The sequence below is a fragment of the Brachyistius frenatus genome, unplaced genomic scaffold, assembly GCF_029030835.1.
Source record: "Brachyistius frenatus isolate BFR_SWC_R1_liver_20210118 unplaced genomic scaffold, ASM2903083v1 Contig_267, whole genome shotgun sequence".
Classification (NCBI taxonomy): Eukaryota; Metazoa; Chordata; class Actinopteri; family Embiotocidae; genus Brachyistius; species Brachyistius frenatus.
Genome location: NW_027210866.1, coordinates 342,383 through 361,839, shown reverse-complemented (window position 1 = coordinate 361,839; position 19,457 = coordinate 342,383). Strand labels below are relative to the sequence as shown.

Sequence of the window (19,457 nt, the reverse complement as noted above, 5' to 3'; positions counted from 1 at the left end):
TTGGTGTTGTGCTTCCGCCCAACTGATCTCAATATTCACTGTCCTTTTATTTCTTCTTTTTTTTTTCTTTCTCTCCACCAAATCCTGAGGGACATATCTGGCTCATTAACTGCTACACAGTGGTTTTTTTTGAAGGTCTTTGATTGAAAACAGCTGCATATTATGATGAGAGCAGTGAGAGTGAACCAGAACAAACAAAACAATTAGTTGAGAGTCACTACAAGCCCGAGGTTAAGTAGAGTTGGCTGTCAATCCTTTGTGTTCATCACTTTACGAGTGACCCCTTTCAGATCCGAGTCATGTAACCTATTGTTAATGCAAACTTTTCATTATAGCAATTCTAAAAAAAAAATTAAAGCGCCGTTTCCCTCTAATTCCTGACCAGACAAACTCCCCGCCAACAAACACATCACATGACAGGAACAGAAGACAGCTAAAAATGATCTGGTACATGATCAACACCACAATGGAGGCAGGTTTAAATGTAGACACACACATTTTAAAGACAAGACCACATCGGTATGAATGGTAAGGCCTCACAAAGAAGGTTTTAAATGTTATTTGAACCAAATATTTGGTAAGTTTGGTAAGACATTAGTATTAATAGGATGAGATTCAGGTATGATCTGCTTGTGACCAAGGACTTATGTCATATCATGGAGGAAAAAAGACACCTGGAGAGTTATAAAATGAGGGTGTTATTAAAAGGACATATAGAGGTTACAGACATGGGTGCTACGGGCGCATGCCAATGAGAAACCAGAGCCACCATCACAGTGAGCACCACTACAGACTGAACGAGAGAGAGGGGCAGTGAGACAAAGATGGGGGTGAGCTTGAAATGGAGCCACACACTTTTTTACAACGGCCCATGAATGCCGCACAAAGAAAGAAGTAGACATTCATACCTAATGTTAGCTGTGCAATTCCTAAAAAAAAAAAAGGGCAAAAGGTAAAAAATGAGTTGTAAAAATTGATTTTTACGTGACCAATTTAAACATCAATTAGACATTGTTCCCTTCTGTTTTATGTCATTAATAGTCATCTCAGTGCTCTACCTTCATCCTCAGACACGTCGAGTATCTCATCCACCGTTTCTGGGAAACTCATGCGATGTTTCTCAGTGGTCGTCTGCAGAGCGGAAACCAACAAACCAATTACAGAGATGACAGCGAGACAAACAGTCTTAAACTTTTCTGATAGTATTTCCATGTGACAAACATGGCCACATAGTGCCAGTGCTGTGTCCATAGTAGCATTTCTAAACTTCTCACCATGGAAACCGTCTCCTCAGTGACAAGCTTTAGGACGTCAATCACTGAGATGTAGCCCAACCTCTTAGCGATGGCCAGGGCTGAAGTGCCATGCTAACAGAAAGAAAAAAAGGTTGATTTGTCAGATCTCCCAAAACCAAACTTTATGAATGAGGGATGAGGAAAATTCATGCTCACCGTGGTGGTCTCGTTGGGCTGGGCGCCATGCTTCAGCAACAGTGTCACGATGTCTGTATGTCCTTGCTGGGCTGCCTGGTGCAGAGGAGTGTAACCAAGCTGCAAGGGAGACAAAAGGAAAGATAAAGATTAATGTGAACTTGGGCTCTGGGAGCTTGTGAATTAAATTGTTACTCTTTTCTGACATTTACAGACCAAACATTTAATGATTTGTTGTTGCAAAAGTCTGCTAAGTAGCCACTAATGGTTTGTTGTAGCCTTACATCTGAACGTATCTATCAGTCTATCAACCAGCTTTTCTAGAATAAATATTTCTAGTTACACCACATTTTATGCAACACAATATGAATAAAAAAAACACCAGTTGTAAACAGCTACTGTAACTATTATGACAAACGTTAGTTTCAAACATTCCTCCCATATGAGCAAAAAACTCCTCAATGTCTTTCACATGCTCAAACATCACATTTGGAGATGTAAAAAAATCCAGAGAAATCATCACATTGTTAACAGCTGGAGAAACCCTGCTACCATCACGACTTGTGCTTCTAACTGTGTAATGGACTTACTGACACAGTGCACTGTAGCTGTATGACTCATGCTCAGGCTAATTTTGTTGTAGTTTTATCCAAAACCAGATGGAGGCACTCACTCTTGTTTTGCTGTTGACGTTGGCCTGTTGCTGCAGGAGGAACTTCACCATCTTGATGTTGCCATAGTGACACGCTACGTGGAGCGGGGTGTAACCCATCTGACAGTGGAGGAAAACAACTCTTCAACACAGTCCTGATCAGTCACTTAACTTAAGTGTCTTAATGACCTTCTACTGTAATTTGAATAGATTATGTAGATTTGATCTTATATGGGTGTCAGTGTTTCATGAATTTTACATAAATGTATGTTTTAAAATTCACACAAGGTTAAGTTCGAAAGAGACTACTGATTAAAAAAATTTGTTGTTTGTAACAACTGTCTGCAGTGACATCATTAGGCTATTTATGATACAGACACTATGTGATTCGTCTCAAAGTGAACGGCACATGTACTTTTTAAATTGACGAGCCTTTGAAAACCTTGCAACAGTTTAAGGAGAAGCTGTCTGAACTTAAATCTTCACATTGCTGTTTTTTCTGACGGTGGGATCATGAAGTAAAAAGGCTCTTACCCGTGTGGCGGCATACACTGAAGCCCCTTGCTTCACCAAGATATCAGCAATGCCAACATGTCCCTCCTGTGCCACCAGGTGGAGCGGGGTTAATCCGCTCTGGTTGTAAGAAACAGAAGACAAAAGTCAAATACACCAGACAAAACAAATCAAGTTCAAGGCACTGATTATTTTTTTGTTTTAGACCACATTTCTTTCATTCTTTAATCGTCTGTTCTTGCCTTATTGCCAAGGTTGACATTAGCCTGTTTGGAGATGAGCAGGGAGACCATGTCGGGCCTTCCTTCCTGCGAGGCCAGGTGGAGAGGGGTGACTCCTTGCAGTGACTCAGCATTGGCCGAAGCTCCGTACTGCAGAAGGCTGTTAGCCACCTCCACCTGGTTCTGCTTGGATGCTATGTGGAGGGCAGTGTAGCCGTTCTGGAGAACAGAGATGATTTGTGATTAGAACAAATATGAGCATGTCCGCGACACAAAGCCATTTGGCTCAAATTACGTCTGGAGTTTTTTTTTTTACTTTACCCTGGCTGCACTATGTGGTGACCCTCCCTTGCTGACAAGTAAGTTAACTACATCCAGGTTGTTGTGATGTACAGCAACGTGCAGCGGAGTCAGACCATTCTGTAAAAACAGGATAAAAAGTTCTTCAGAATGTGCCCATCAAAGACTACTTTATTCATCTTTTCACCATTTCTTTCATACGATTAAGCCCTTTGGGTCTTTCTCACCTTCCCAGCTGCATTAGGGTTGGCTCCTCTCTCCAGCAACAGCTCTGCTACATCCACCTTCCCATACTTGGAGGCCACATGGAGTGGAGTGAAGCCTTTCTGTATAGGCACAGACAGGGACATGGAAAAAATATTAGGTGGATGCTAGCAACTGTTGGGGCTGAAAACAGAAGGGTTAGGCGGCAGGCTTTGCCTTGGTCATCTTGGTCTGCTGAGCCTCCATATCCAGCAGGATGCGTACAGTTTGAACATGGCCTTCCCGGGCAGCAATGTGTAAAGGTGAGTGTCCCGCTGTGGTAGTGGAGTTGGGGTTGGCCTTATGCTCCAGCAGCAGCTTCACTACATCCTTGTGGCCCATTCGAGCAGCACAATGCAGAGGTGTCTGGTCATCCTGGCCAGAAGGGGGAGAGTAATTAAGAAACATACTTTATGTAACAGCTGAGCTGATCAGAACCTTATTACGTGTTTTAATATCTCAGCTATTATCTCAATTATCAGTCAAAATGAGGCTGTGGTGTGTAGGAGGGAAATTAGCTACAAAGCTCCGTCTTAATCTCTTCATCTGCCAGGAGTTTTTAAATCAACGTTTTGGGTATCACACAACAAACTGAGGCTTTCAGTACATTTACAAAATGAATCATTTGCATGAGTTCATATAGAGATTGTGCTTTCATGTGTGAAATCTCTACCTTGGCCTTGGCGTCCACCAGTGCTGCATTCTGCAATAAAAACTCTGCCACCTCATAGTGTCCCGCCCGGGATGCCATATGGAGAGGAGTCTCCACTTTCTGTTCACACGCAAACAGAAAAAACACAGTCAGAATCATTAACAATTCTAGAAAAGGAAAGGTGTTGGTTATTTAACTTGGTCTCCAGTATAAGCTGGGTACTCACTACATTGGAGACGCTAGGAGAAGCTCCTTTCTGTAGCAGGATCTTCACAATGTTGAGATGACCCATAAATGATGCAACGTGCAAGGGGGTCAGGCCAGACTGTTCAAAAGGAGGGCAGAATAAGAAAAGGTTTTCCCTAAATATCTTTAGATACTTTTATTTTTAACCCTTTTTTTTGGATCAGTGAATCTCATTTATTTCATTCCCACCAGATCCCTTACCTCAGTCACAGCTTCTAATGATGCTGAATGTTTGAGCAGGAGGTCCATGACACGCATGTGGTTCTTTTTACAAGCAATATGCAAAGGAGTGAAGCCATTCTATAAAAACAAAGGAACGATGATCCTTACTGCAAAGCTAAAAAGCAACTTTGTCTGGTCTGAATTGATTAATTAACTGATATTAGTGTATGTTTGTCACCAACCAGAGCCCGAGAGTTTGGTTTGGCTCCTTTGTCCAGCAGAACTTTGGCCATGCGGTGGTGGCCGCAATGTGCTGCCACATGCAGAGGGGTAAGGTGGTCCAGTGTGATGTCGTCAATCTCTGCGTTGTACTGCAGAAGTTGCTTGATGCAGTCCATGTGGTCCCCCTGTGCAGCCATGTGGATTGGAGACAGGCCATTCTGCAAATAAGGAAAATGACTGAAGTCTTTCATCCCTCGCAAAACAGGAAGTAAAACTGTTTTGGAGTGGAAACGATCAAAGGAAAAAGCATCAGCAAGTGGAATCAGGGGTTGTGTTTAGCTGATGCATTTAAAACTTTCCCTGATTTGTGCTCATAACCAAACCACATGGTGTTCAGTTCATTTTATAGAAGAGTGAGGATTTCTCTTTAGTTTTTTACAGGTGGTTTACCTTGGTCTTTGCCTGGATGGGGGCTCCGTGGTCCAGCAAAATCTCTATAATCCTGACGTGACCATTTCTGGCTGCGCAGTGCAGAGGAGTCAACTCATCCTGGACAAAGACGATTGGTAGTGATTTAGTTAATGATGCATGAAAGACAGTCAGTAATGAAAGAGCTTTGGAAACAGGAGGATAGATGTCTGTTGCACCTTTGTCTTGGCATCGATCTGTGCCCCTCTGTCCAGCAGGAGTCGGACCATGATCACATTCCCCCGTCTGGAAGCAATGTGCAGAGGAGTGATGCCGTTCTGCAGAGAGACACAGATGATGAGTTTAGACAAACAGACAGAGAATAAAAGCAAGGACAAGTGATTGACATTTTATTGTTATTAGTTATTCCCTACTTTTGGGGTGAAGTTGACATTGGCTCCTCGGTTCAGCAGTAGTTGAGCTACGTTCAAGTTTTCATAGTGTGCAGCAATGTGGAGAGGTGTGAATCCAGTCTACAGGGACACATGAGCGTGAATACAAGCCACTCTCATTACCTTTACATTTTAGAAACACAAAGACAAACCATACAAAGACACCAAACACAGGTGTCCATTCCTGTACTTTGGCACAACCACACCGGCACCTATTCAGACACACATCCACACACCTTGCTGAGTACATCAGGATTGGGGTCGTTCTGCAAAAGCACTGCGGCTGTGCGTGTGTCATCGTTGCGTGCAGCAATGTGCAGCGCAGGGAGGCGGACCTTTCCCTTGGTGCCGTAGTTGATGAGCAGAGCTACAACATTTTCATGCCCTTGCTGAAGAGCCACGGCGAGAGGCGTGAATCCATCCTGCAGCACAACGGAGAGAGTTAGAAGACAGGTTGACTCATAGAGAGAAAGTGAGAGAGATTTAAGGAGAGAGGCTTATGAGAACAAAACAGAATGGAAACACTGCAAGTGTGGATCAGCAAGGATGGGATTGAGGATTTTGGGCGATTACTCTTTAAAAACTTCTCTCGTTTCTTTGGTACCTCAGTTGGAATGCTCTGATTGGCTCCATTCTCCAGAAGAAACTTCACAACCTCTAGATGGTTTTCTTGTGCAGCCATGTAGAGTGGAGTGAAACCCTTCTGTCTCAAGAAGACACACGGCAGACACACACAGCAGCGGCAGAGGAGACACAAGCACAGCAACAGGAAGACAGTCACAGATGCACAAACAGGGATGTACACAGAGAGGAAACACCAACACACAGAAATATTGGAGCAAAGACACGTGTTAACAGATGGAATCGCAATAGTTACTACAATGGTTTCACACTAAAGTTCACATCGTAACATCGTAGTGGCCTCAGAGCGTCCTATGATCAGCGCTGAGAGAGCACCTCGGAGTCTCACCTGGGACTGAGCGTTGACATTGGCCCCGTAGTTAACCAGCTCTGCGACCACCTGCTCCTGCCCTGCTAGGGCTGCAATGTGCAGAGCCGTGTTCCCTTTCTGTTTAAACACGGATACACCAGAGCAAGAGCACACAGTCATAATAAGCACACAATCACTTTTATAAGTGAAAGCCCATGTGCATATTCAAAGTGCATATAGTTATTGGACAAACAAGTAACATCAATTCACATGTGAATCATTGGGGCTGGGTATCATTTAGTTTTTATAATATTGGTAGCAACACAAACATTTACATTTAATCAAAAAAAGTTAAAAAAAATACATAGTTGAGTACAAATTACATTCCTGCTTTTAGTGTCTCTCAGGTTTTGATACTCCGACACATTTGTTGGTGAAAGATTATGATTCATACCCAGTCCGATAATAACCTGAAATTCTCACAAAGAAATAAAATTCAATAGGTGGTTGAATGAGGAATAGTTTAACATATTTGTCATATACAAATGAGTTGTCATGACTTAGATGAGATAATTTATGTGACTATGCTACACATGAAGCTACAGTATAACCAGTAGCCAGTTTTCTTTGCTTAGCATGAAGATTAGAAATAGGGAAAAGCAGCTGACCTGGCTTGGATAACAAAATCCGCTCACTTATTGAGATATTATTATAATTAACATATTCATATATATTTTGTTTGTTTAATTCATACAAAAATCTGAGTAAATATTCCTTTACATGTAAATTCAAAGTTTTCGATGTTGCAGGACTCGTAGGACTCTTTTGCAGGTTATTTTACCTTTGTGGTGGTCTCCAGTACGATTCCATTGTGGAGTAGCTCCAGCACCATTTTGACGTGGCCTTCTTTCGAGGCCAGATGCAGCCCATTGAGCCCATTCTGGGTGAGAGAGAAGAGCAGACCTCATACTGAAGGGTCCTACACACACTATGAACTGTGTTTCCAAATTTAAGATAATTTAATGACACATACAGTGAATACACACAAACACTGAAGGCCATGCCGACTGAAACAACTGGTTTGTTATCACAGTGTCACAAACCATAGCAGGCAAATACTTACACTCGACACCATGCATGCGGTACCTCTCAGAATCAGAGTGGTCATTAGCAAAAACAATGTCTACAGGGATGAAAATCAGGATGAGAAATTTGTCATTCGATTAATGATGATGAGAGGAGGAGGAGGAGGAGGAGGAGGAAGAGGAGGACGGGAGGGGGATGGCAGGCCCCTGGTCTCGTGGCTGGGAAGAATACGAGCCGTGTGGGATAGGTCTGACCTCACACAGCCTTCCTTCAGCCGCACAGGACATGTGAGGTTGGACCTTTCCCACACCACTGATATTATTCCTCTGAGTGGGGAGACCACAGCACACCATCACTCTACTGCAGACAGAGGAGAGATGAAGGACGGGAGGGAGGGGGGTGATGGAGGAGGAAAAAGTAAGAAAAAAAAATAAAACAAACAGAGGCGAGTTAGAAAACAGTGGACAAACAGGAAGAGAGAGGGTCGGTGGAGCAGTTGTTAGATTGAGAGGGATAGTAGAAGAAAGACAACACAGTAAGGAGAGGGCAGGAGTGAGGCAGCGTGCTGGTGAGCGAGCCATGGCAGAGGTATCCACTCAGACAAGGAAACAGAGACACGGCTGCCACAGTCAAGCCTCCACCTGGCCAAACTCCCACCACACCAACACAACATACGGTCAGTCACACAGTACTCTCACCAACAAGGCTTTAGTGACAATCTACAACAGTCTCAAAAGTCACATCACCATTGATAATTGTACACATTTTTAGATAAGTAAATGGTGCCATTATTTAATGATGCTATAAAGATTCATCAGAGAACTGTGGAAGTTAGAAATGTAAGCATAATAATAATGATGATCATAAAAGGCCGTGGCCTACATTTGGTCTTTCATTTGTCATTGTTTTGAACTTTTGAACATTGAAGCCATTATGTGTAGAATTTTAAAATGTGCCACCATTCAACAGTGATATAAATGTACTGTAATTATTGAAAAAAAAAAAAATTAGACTGCACCCACTTTTTTTAGAAAGAAAAAGTTAGAATTGAATGGAATGGAACAGAAATTCCACATATAATGGCCTTAACTGCAAAGTGATGCAAAGTACGTGCTAAACTGTCATAGATTACCATCATTTATTACAAACATAAATAACCCCAAACAGTAAAAATAAAACAATTTCATGATGAATATCAACAACACAGTGTAATGAAATTGTGTCATTTGGGGAAATTCATCAAAAACACTGGTTTCAGACTGTTTTTTTGCATGTAATTATATTTCTAATCCATGGGGTGCCTTCCTTCATCATTGAGAAGGAGTTCACTAGTAATGGCCTCTGTACAGTGTCACTTTACACAAATAAATCTGTTATTATGTGGGGTCTGTTATGGAGCCTGTGAATAGGTCTCACAGAAATCCTGTCAGAAGCATTACCAGCAATAATTACAAAATTTTGAGACCAGTATAAGTGAATGGAAAGGAAACCATGACTAAGTTAGATTAATGAGCCAGAGGAATCTCTCACGCACACATACAGTTTTTGGCCAAGTTTCAGTAGCCTGAGGGCAGCAGTCCTAGCCCACTAACACTGCCTCTTCCCGGACACCATAGGAACAACTGTCAGAGTTAAGGAGGCAGGATGGAAGAGATGAGGCGAAGGAAAGCCCCGGCCCCATTTATTACTTCCTCTGGAGACCCTGTAAAGTCTACCTGTCACTTTACTTTCAGCCAGTGATTAACAGTTTAACTGAGCATGCACGTATGGTACAGTGCATGACTGAGGTCACATAACAGGACAGTGGTCAACTCAGATACATCATGCACACTGGACACTCAAAACACAGACAGACACAGAAATACAACAACATGGACAATATTAGGGCAGAACATAATGCATAATGAAACCATGAGTTGTTAAATAACTTATACTTTTCTCTCTAACTGTAGGTTGAATTTATAAGTACTGCTGTTAATTTATCTGTGTAGATCTGATCAGGACCAAACAATGAAAAATGACGATTCACTTCAATGTTTGTAAATGCTGTTAGCTAAACTGTACTGTCTTTTCCATTTACACATTGTTGTTCAGTTTTTTGAATGACAAATGAACTGTCCACCCACCTTCTGCTATTTAATTTAATCAGTTAGAAAGCAGATAGGCAGACCGAAGACTAAAATCCTGGTAGGATTTAACTGTGGGCACATGAACACTCATAAAGACTCAAATATTTGTGTTTGTATTCTTGCAATGCTCTATAATACAGTACATTTGCAGCAAAATTACCTAATGTGAAGAGAAAGCCAGGAATAGCATGTACAATATAAATAAAAATCAGTGTTAGATGAGCTTGCCAGTCCGGCAATTCAATCTGGGGAATGTGCTCTCTCACCTGATTGGCTGTATTGACATCAATGCCATTTTTTATATGGTCCAAGGCCTTGTCCAGGTTGCCAGAACGGGCCGCCCGGAGAAAACTGTTGCCAGCATCTGCCTGCAAGTGAAACACAGAGGGGGGAAAAAAGAGGGGGTAAGGGGTATAAGAGAGTGAGAGACACACAAAGTAGAGGAATAGAGAGGGAAAATGGAGAGGGAGACAGTTTGGTTATTAACTGAGAAAGCATAGCAAGATGGCAGTTGTCCATCAGTTTTCCTCTCATTTCACTCCTCCCATTGGATATTGAATAGTACGGTTTGAAAATTATTGTGGACACCTAAGTGAAGTAATAGTAGGACACAGGCTATGCTAAGTGTACACTGGTGTCTAAGCTCCAGAAAATTTTGAATAAATTGATCTGCTACTCCGGTGATAAGGCAAGTTTGATAATACCAAAAGTCTGTGGTGTATATCTTGTACCCAGCACATTGTTCCCTTCGTTTATGTGTTTGTAAATGAAAAAGAGAGAAAGAGACTGAGATAAATGAAGGAAGGAAAGAGAGAGAGAGAGAGAGAGAGAGAGTGTGTGATAGGCTTTTGGGAGTCCTGGCTCACAAGCCAGCACATGGCACGTCTAGTGTTTTTGTCTGTGTTTTGTTTGTGTCTGAGGGCTTCATGCCTCTCCCAGGCAGGCAGGGGTGCTGCTGAAACAGGATCACTCATGCGGCACAGTGGGAGAGTGAGGGAGAGGAGAGGAGAGGAGGAAAAGCAGGAACAAGAGCGACCGAGGGAGAACCACAGGGAGAAACTCGACTGCGGCAAACCCTGCACCTTTTCATCTCATTTACATAATCTCCTCTTTCGGTTCGTGCCCATCCCCTCCCCTACATCATCTCATTTCTGTCTAACCAGCCATCTCATCATGCTGGTCAGCAAAACCTACTGCCACTTGTATGTTTTCACACAAATGCAGATAATAAATTAATTTACTGTACAAACCCCTCATTTCCTGCTCCAAAAGAAAAACACCAAGTGCTGCTTTGTGGAACAGACACAACAGAAGCTGCTTTGCTCCACTTTATAACATAGTGCGTTAAGCTGTGTTGACTATTGTTGGTTGTAACAGGGTAGTTGGTCCTCTTTTGACACAGAGTGAGCGGGCCTGAGTAAAAAAGAGAAAGGATCCACATGCCTGAAGTAGAGGCATAGCAACAAATGACACAACACACCCTCAGCAGGACACCAATGGCACAGCGTTGTGCAAAGACAGAGGTCACTTAAAAAAAAAAAAAAAAAAAAAAAAGGAACAGCAATGGCAGGGAAACAGAAAACTTTTAAAAGGAAAAGTTGCTTCCAGCTGTCTGTGGGAGCAAAACAACATCTGACTGTCTGAGTTCCTCAGAGTTTCCACTTCCTCATGAAGTATGGGGCCTCCTCTGACCGAATTAAAAGATCCTAGGATTTTGAGTACACTCACTCATGGGGAGCCATTTTCTTCAAGACATTGTCGTTGTTTTTTTCTTTGGATAATAAACAATTGAGAGAAACACTACAAGGCCTCTGAGTCCCACTCACACACATGTTGACAGGCAAAATACTGATTAGACACTCCCACACACAAAAAGGCCTTAACAACAGCAACAACAAGAAACAAACACTGGACTTCATAGAAAAAAAGGTGTATTAATACACTACGATATTAAGATATTACTTTAACGTGGTTAAAGTAAACTCTTAAAACTAAACAAACAGAAAAACCATTAAAAACAAAAATAATAATTTATGAACTCTTTACTGTATGTATTTCTTGATTGATCTGCTGAGTGTCTTCTGGATGGGTTTCAGTACTCACAGTTGTCAAGCTGTCTTGGTAAACCATGTCCTCCCCCTTCCCACTGAGTTACTCCCAGACGCTCTCATCCACTTTCACTTTGAAGAAGGTGATAACCCACAAACCTCCTCCCTCTAGACAGCTGCAGAGCAACAAGCTGACCCCAGTACACACACACACACACACACACACACACACACACACACACACACACACACACACACACACACACACACACACACACACACACACACACACACACACACACACACACACACCTGTCACGAGAGTTCAGATCACCATACTGGGACACACCATTGCAAAAATTTACTGTTTTGTCACAAAAATCTTTTTGAGTAGCTACAATTTTTATCCAGAACTAGACAGAGACCATATTCCATTTTAATGTCGCTTATATAAGTGAGGCTTTTCCCAAAAAGAGTTTATAAATCTAATTTGGAAACAGGTTGAATACTTAATAATTCGCTCATGTTTCATCCTGTTAAACTTACATGTGTTATATTTGTAATCACTAAATGTGAGAAGCTGTACATAGTGTAGCAGAGATCAGAGTGTGATTGTTACATGAGAGGTTTGCAGACTGCCATGGCAACACATGAAAAATCCATTCATCAAAGTAGGAGTAAATAGATAAATCGATACATGGATAGTTACTAAGTTAGTTTAATTTTTGTTTGGCTACAGCAGCATTTATAGATACAGGTAAAGCAATAAAAATAACACTGTAAAAAAAATATTAAATATAAAAATGCACAATATATACAATATAAGAGAATAATATTAAATTAACTAACTAAACAATAGTGCAAAGATTTAACAAAACAGCTGATGCAAACACTCAACCTTACACAATATATATGGTTTCACTGCAAACGGTAGCATGGTTTCTTACCATGGTTAACAGTGACCTCCCCCGCCCCGGACTTAGACTGCTGGCCCTCCTCTGGAACAGCCTGCTAAAGTTTACGAGACAACCGAGACTCTGACAACAACCCTCAGAAAGACTCAAGAAAGTGTAGGCACCTTTTTTATTTCTTCTCAGCCCTGTATTTTCATGTTTGTGTCATGTTTGTGTGATTATCTGCTTGCGTCAAGAAGCGAGTGTGCTGTGGAGAGATAAGGATGCAGAGGAACCACACCCGTTCCCTCACTCAGACACAAACAGGTACAGTGCACATACATACAGCACACAGACAGAACACTCCAAAATTGTAGTGTGGTTATTCCTCTGCTACATTTTGCCGCACTCTCTGATTATTCCCAAAGAAAGTGGACAAGCTCAAGGCTCCTGAGCCGAAATGAACAATCACGTGAATCATGCCGGTTGGAGCAAAAGAAACAGGCAATAACCTGCTCAGAAGCCTCGCTGTTTTACATTAGCAATATCAACACACACTCATGCAATGTGCATTCAACTTTCCTCAGGCTGAGACAGTCCAAGGCTCCTTATAATGAAGCTCTAAATTACCAAGTAAGATTATTCCTCCATCACATCACAGAAAATCCCTTCCTCTGAACTCCCCTCTCCTTGTTGTTATCTCAGTTTCTCTTTCCTGTTGCTTTCTTTCGCTTGTCTATCCCCTGTTTCTTGCATCTCTCCCCCTTCGCGTGCCTCCTCTGCTGGTGCTGCAGCAGACAGGATGACATCACCCCTTCTCTGAAGGACTGCAGTGTTAGAAAACTCAATATGTACTATATGTGTGGACGTATGCATGAGGGAGCATCAACGCTCCTGCCATGACTGGACCTGGACCATCGTCATTTTCACAGCGATGATGTGATGTCACAATGGACTGTGTTTAATTTTGGGACGATTCTGAATGAAATTACATTCAATGTGTGAAAGGGAGACATGACACAATGTGAGGCATGAATGTCAAGGCTGACACACTGGAGAATACAAATATACAGTGTGTTTGTGACTCTAAGGATCAGGATTTGATAAAATGGCTGTTATAACTTCTGTATTCTGCCAAATCTCCAAATGAAATAAATCTTTCTATAAACTGTTCATTTTCTATCTCTCTGTAGCAGCTGCTATATGCACATTTATACACACAATGCTGGACTGTAATCACAGTAACTTCCTTCACATCTGCTTTTGTTTCATATAATAGCAATATGGAAAAACACCCTGTCTTAATCAGATGATTACTCAAGTCATTACACCTCAGCAGCCGAGCATTTAACTGTTTATCGTCAGGTTAGTTGCACGTCAACACATTTTCTTGAGATTTTAGCAAAAGATGCTGTCTATACTGACTCCACAGACAATGTCCCACATTGTGAAGCTCATCTAATTGCTGCTTTACATATGTCAGGCAATATTTACTTGAGACTATTACTACAGCCATATGGAGCAAGCGAAAATAGGCTTATTACCCATTTACAGACACAGTTTAAGTCGGCGTCTCCCAGTATCTATCTGTGAAGTGTCATCACAGGTTCATGCCGAAATGTGTGTGTGTTATAAACATCTTAAAACTCCAGTAAAAAACAAGGTCGAATTTAATTTTACAGAGATATATGGTCTTTTTTTTTCTTTCTGGTGCCTTTAATAGTTGGAAGTATCAGGTTCTTCCTAACAATTAGAGAACAGAACAGGCCTGATGACTGGGCCCAAATAAAAAAATAAATCAATCAATCTAAGAATATTTTGCCACTGCAATCAAGAGTAAAATACAGGAGCTCTTCCACTGAATGTCAATCGAAGAATATCTGTCAAAGATCAGCGTGATCTCTCTGGGATATGAAACTATTATCTGCCTCCACAAATCTTAGCATTTCTATTAACATTTTAATTCACAAAAAAAGAGAAACAGACAACCCCCCACCCTGTCTCTCTTTCTCTCTCTCTTCCTCACACACACACCCAACATGAATTTGCAGACACAGCACCAGGTGCAAATCCTAAATATTTTAAGTGCCGCAACAGCTATTTGTACACCAAGCAGAAAGGTGAAAATAAGGTGCCTATGTATGTTCAGCATGTCATAAGTACTGCTTTACTTGCAATAACTTCCTGAACCTTAAACAAAATAAACTGTGGATGTATTTTTACCTCACTAAACTCAATATCCGGACGGATTTAAGATAACATTGGGATTGGAGAGTTTCTGTACGTTTCAGTGGAACACTGAGCAGCAGATATGGAAATTCCTGCATAGTGCCAGAACAGCTATTTCGTCACCCTTTTCTGCTGACTTGCATTTGTTTTAGAAATGTATTATCTTTATGTCCCACTTTCTCTACTCTCCATCTCTGCCTTCATCTCTGTGGCTGCTTGACGAAGTTGAGCTGCTAGCAGGCTGTTTCCGGCCAGAGATGTGTAGTAAGTGTGGAGTCAGACCCGTGGGACTGCTCAGTTATGGATACATTTACAGGAAGTGAGTGATCGGGGCACTGAGATGAAGCTGTTACATTCCCCCACTCAGCACTGTCTGCCTGCATGTAAATCTGGCCAGCCATTTGTCTGCTTCTATTCCCTGTATGTGCAAAGTGTATTGTCCTATTTTTACTATTTACTTTCTCACACTCCTAGCCTCCCCCACCCTGTGGCCCACTGTTTGTCCCTGCCGTACTCATTGATTGTCTCTCTATATTTGGCCCTGCTGCTGCCTCAGCACTTGTGGATGATATTGTCATGGTTATTATTGTCATGGTTATTGTGATCTTTTGTGGGGATGACAAAGAAAAGAAAGCCATTGGGTGAAGATAGGGTTTGGGACTTATAGACGGTGGTACCAAGATAAACATCCTGTGCTTTACTGCTCAGTAATTATACAGAATATGACTATCTGGGAGGGCAGACAGAATTTATAACAGGAATATATGTAACCTCATCCCAGGTATTAGACTGATATAAAATATAAAAAAAATTGAAACCTAACACTGTAAAACTTAACATTTGAACTTTAATAACCCAGTACATTTGTTCAAGTAAAGAACAAATTTGTGTGTGTTTCTATTCAATTGTTCTGCATGATGAGTACAGTTACCTTTAAGATACTACTGTACTTGAGCAAAATTTCCTATTCAAAGCTTAATCTTGAGTACTTTTACACTCTAATATTGTTACTTTTACTAAAATTAAGAATCTGAATATTACTGCTCTGTTCTTGTCACTTAAATTGACTATCGGACACCATTTTCCAGTTGGGTATCGGCCATCCATCTGCAAGTTTGGCTGTTTTCTTGAAAATTATATACGGGTGGAACTGATTAATTAACAAGGCAAGATGAAAAAAAAACCCTTCAGACAACAGAGAATTGGGAGATGAATAAACTACTAACAGCGTTGTAAAATTGACTGTAGTTCATCCTCACACAGATAAACACAATAAGCACATTTCTACAAGTTGCATCATCAACAGTTAAACCTCACAACCAGTTCTTCTATTACCCGATGTAAACTTCAGGAGACACAAAGTGTGAGCGCGTGCCGCTGTTACCTGGGTTGGCTCAGTACATTAAGCAGTCTATAGCAACACTAAAAGCATCTCATTTACTGAACCACTAATCAGTTTACTGACCTCTAGTTTACTTACCACAGCTAATCCTGGTTGACATCATACAATCTGAACATCAAACAGAGGAACAAATGAGGTCAAAAACAAGATTAAGGAGGAAAACGGTACACGATACACACCCACACATATACGCACTTAAACTAATCTTGGATGCACATGCACCACAACTCTCAAAGATACTCCCAAGCAACCAAGCTCACTCCCATGTTGCTATGGGAGTCTCGGTCAAATGAGTTCGATCAAAATAGGTTGTGTTTTTAACACGTGTTTGGACCTCTGATAGAAACCATAGGAAGTTGATCTATATTCCAATTTCTCAATCATCTTCTCCATGAAGTTTTGTCTTCTTTTCTCTCTCTTGTTACTTCTTATGATTGGCATTACTAAAGACAAGCGCATATTCAGGACTGAAAACAAGAGCGGGCACTGAAAGCCAGACCAGGGAGACGTCTCCAAAACAGTTCATGTGGATGGATGAAGAGCAAGAATGGTACTTAGCAATCGAAGAGCAAACAGAGAGGCGTGTACTGAATAAAATGAGCTGAACCAAAACGGACAAACAGTTTATACCAGTGCATCAAAATTCATGTGTTAGAGACAAAGTAAACATGAAAGAAATGGATGTAAAACTGGGAGCAAAGCCAGTGAGAAAAGGTATTGGCCCATCACTGTCGGATGTGAAAGGGTAAAGAGAGTGAGCGCTGGCAGGTGCATTACATCCGAGATAAAATGCAACGAAAGGATTTTGTAACAGAACAAAACATTACAAAAAGACTAATATAATAAGAGCAGCAGAGACATACAGTTGGAGACAGATTATATGAAGAGATAGAGAGAGTGACAGGACAAGAGATGCAGTCAGCGTGTAGCAAAAGGAAGGTAAAACGAAGAGCAGCAGAGTTTGTGGTACTCACTCCAAAAGTGACGGTCTTGACTGGCATGCCTGTTGGCCCTCCACTCAGTTTTTCTTACGTTTTCTGTTTCTCTCAAACACACAGCTGTCTTTTCTGTTGCCCCCTGCGAGTGCTGCGGTGCAGGGCACGCAGACCCCCATCCAACGTAAACACGAACACACACACATAACACACACGCCCAGACACGCACACTTGAGTAAGCATGGTGGGTGGAGAGACTGGGGAGGGTGGGGGCCGAGGGGATGGGGGCCCAAGGGGTTTATCTCTGGAGGAATGCTGCCTGTATCTAAAGACACACATTTCACACACAGCCAAACGCAAATGGGTACCCCACACTCTCTTAACGGGTCTCCTGCCGACATCCTGGATCCTTCTTAGCTACTTTTCCCCCATTTTTTCTAACTTAATTTGAGGGTTTTTTGCCTATTTTTCCTCCTTCACCTCCATCGTTTTCTTGCCCTGCCTTCATCTTCCATCACACTTGATGTTCTGCTATCCACCTCGTCTATCCTCTCCACCTTTCACATTTGCTGCACCGCAACACTTGGTACCTCCAACTTTATCCCTCCTTTCTCCTGTCCAGTCTTCCCCACATGTCACGCCCATCTCTGTGTCTCCCGTATGTTTTGTGACAACCAGACAATCATTTTGTTCACGGACTAGGCAATACCAGAATAGTGTGGAGTTACTGTGGCGAATGGGTGTGTTTTTTCGGAGCGGGTCTGTTTCAGTCTGTGAGGTGACTTACAGTGACAAAGCGCCTGGTGGGGGAGTCGCTGCCACCGCCCAGTGACAATGGGGCTAGACACATGGTGTGGGGTGGGGGTGGGGGTGGGGGGCATGGAGGGGCCAGCCTCTCAAAAGGCCCTGCCTCTTTTAATAAAGCGTCCGTCATTCCTCGCTTGAAAAGGCCTCCTTTTCTCCACTTCTCCCCTCCTCTCTCCCTCTCCTGGCTAAATGCTGGGAAAAGCACATCGCTGCCAAAACCATGCAGAGAGATAAATGCTAGTAGGAGAGGGGAAGGAGGGGGAAAAGCAGAAAGAAGGCTATACACTACTCGGTACCACTGGACCGTGACCTGGGCAAAAACATCACGTGGGACGTCAGTCCTGTCCACAGGATTGAGTTTAGACAGTGATGAGAGCTCCACTGAAAAAGAATGTGGGGGCATGGGACTACAGACACTAATGTCCATGAATACATGACAAATTATCCTGTGGTCCTCCAAGAAAAGGGACTGCAGCTCTGACACAAACGTGCTCTGGCCCGGCTTGAAGAGAATAACTCAACTCATCTGAGGAGAAGAATGATAACTTATCAGGCCCTGATTGATAAGACCATCTTAAAGTGTGGCACACTTAAGTAAGTGATGAAAACCTATTTAGGCTTTCTCTGGAGCTGTTTATAAGCACTTACGACTCAAAGTTGAATTCCACCTTGACTCAACAATGCTATTTTTTTTTTTTTTTATCGTTTTAATATTTGTACTATCTTATCGTTAATTTTTTAGGATGGTTGAGCTTTAACGTGCAGACCAATGCATGTGTAGTTTTCTTTCTCAACAGTGTTATTTCTCATTTATCTGCTCACACAAAGAATCACCTTCTCGGTAAAGTCTTTTACATCAAGTGTCCAGAATTTAATCCTCTTCACCTCTCCCTGCAACAGGACCTAGCCATATCAGGCGCAACTTGCAGCCATGTTTTAGAAGGTTGAAGAGCTTGCTGCACTCAGTGAGGAGGCCGCCTAGTACTACTACGACTAAAATGGATGTAGCGGTCGTTGTGCTTCTTTTCTGTTGCATCTAGTTTGATAGAGTTGCAGTATAATAACAGGTTTAATAACGTCAGTGTCACTGAGTGATTTTTAAAAGATTGTTATTTATTTTCTAATTTACAGTTTTTAATATTCAAAAGTAAAAATGTTTCTAAATCTCACCCTGGCCTGGTGAAAAGAATAAGGAGATGTATTGTATTTCAAAATTCTCCCACGTATCTCGTATCTGTGCAGCTCAAGGTTGTTGAGTTTAGCTTTACAATTGCACAGCTGGAATTTGGAAATGTATATTTAGGTGGAAATGTAAATAAAATATAGCTTAGGGCTTGGGGGGGTTAAAGGACAGGTTTGCATTTTGCATGGAGTACTGACACCATTCCTGCTTGCTGTGATCACTCCATCTGATCATAAAGGCCATCCAAAGACAAAGTGATTCCACTGATGATGGGGGAAAAGGGAGTAATTTAGTAATAACTGCAGTTTCAGCA

At 41.9% G+C, this 19,457-nt stretch overlaps 1 protein-coding gene across 1 annotated transcript in view; it reads right to left on the bottom strand.

The window, feature by feature from the left end:
- Nucleotides 1-19,457, bottom strand: part of ank1a (ankyrin 1, erythrocytic a) — an 88,978-nt gene that overhangs the window by 21,045 nt on the left and 48,476 nt on the right. The window contains exons 3-24 of the mRNA XM_069721532.1: nt 9,914-10,015; nt 7,274-7,372; nt 6,472-6,570; nt 6,106-6,204; nt 5,738-5,923; nt 5,484-5,582; nt 5,289-5,387; nt 5,092-5,190; nt 4,662-4,859; nt 4,459-4,557; nt 4,238-4,336; nt 4,033-4,131; nt 3,537-3,734; nt 3,344-3,442; nt 3,138-3,236; nt 2,838-3,035; nt 2,617-2,715; nt 2,104-2,202; nt 1,452-1,550; nt 1,275-1,367; nt 1,059-1,131; nt 909-929 (exon numbers count right to left, since the gene is read on the bottom strand). Coding sequence (XP_069577633.1) covers nt 909-929; nt 1,059-1,131; nt 1,275-1,367; nt 1,452-1,550; nt 2,104-2,202; nt 2,617-2,715; nt 2,838-3,035; nt 3,138-3,236; nt 3,344-3,442; nt 3,537-3,734; nt 4,033-4,131; nt 4,238-4,336; nt 4,459-4,557; nt 4,662-4,859; nt 5,092-5,190; nt 5,289-5,387; nt 5,484-5,582; nt 5,738-5,923; nt 6,106-6,204; nt 6,472-6,570; nt 7,274-7,372; nt 9,914-10,015 — 2,455 coding nt within the window. The remainder of the gene's footprint in view (nt 1-908; nt 930-1,058; nt 1,132-1,274; nt 1,368-1,451; nt 1,551-2,103; nt 2,203-2,616; nt 2,716-2,837; nt 3,036-3,137; nt 3,237-3,343; nt 3,443-3,536; nt 3,735-4,032; nt 4,132-4,237; nt 4,337-4,458; nt 4,558-4,661; nt 4,860-5,091; nt 5,191-5,288; nt 5,388-5,483; nt 5,583-5,737; nt 5,924-6,105; nt 6,205-6,471; nt 6,571-7,273; nt 7,373-9,913; nt 10,016-19,457) is intronic.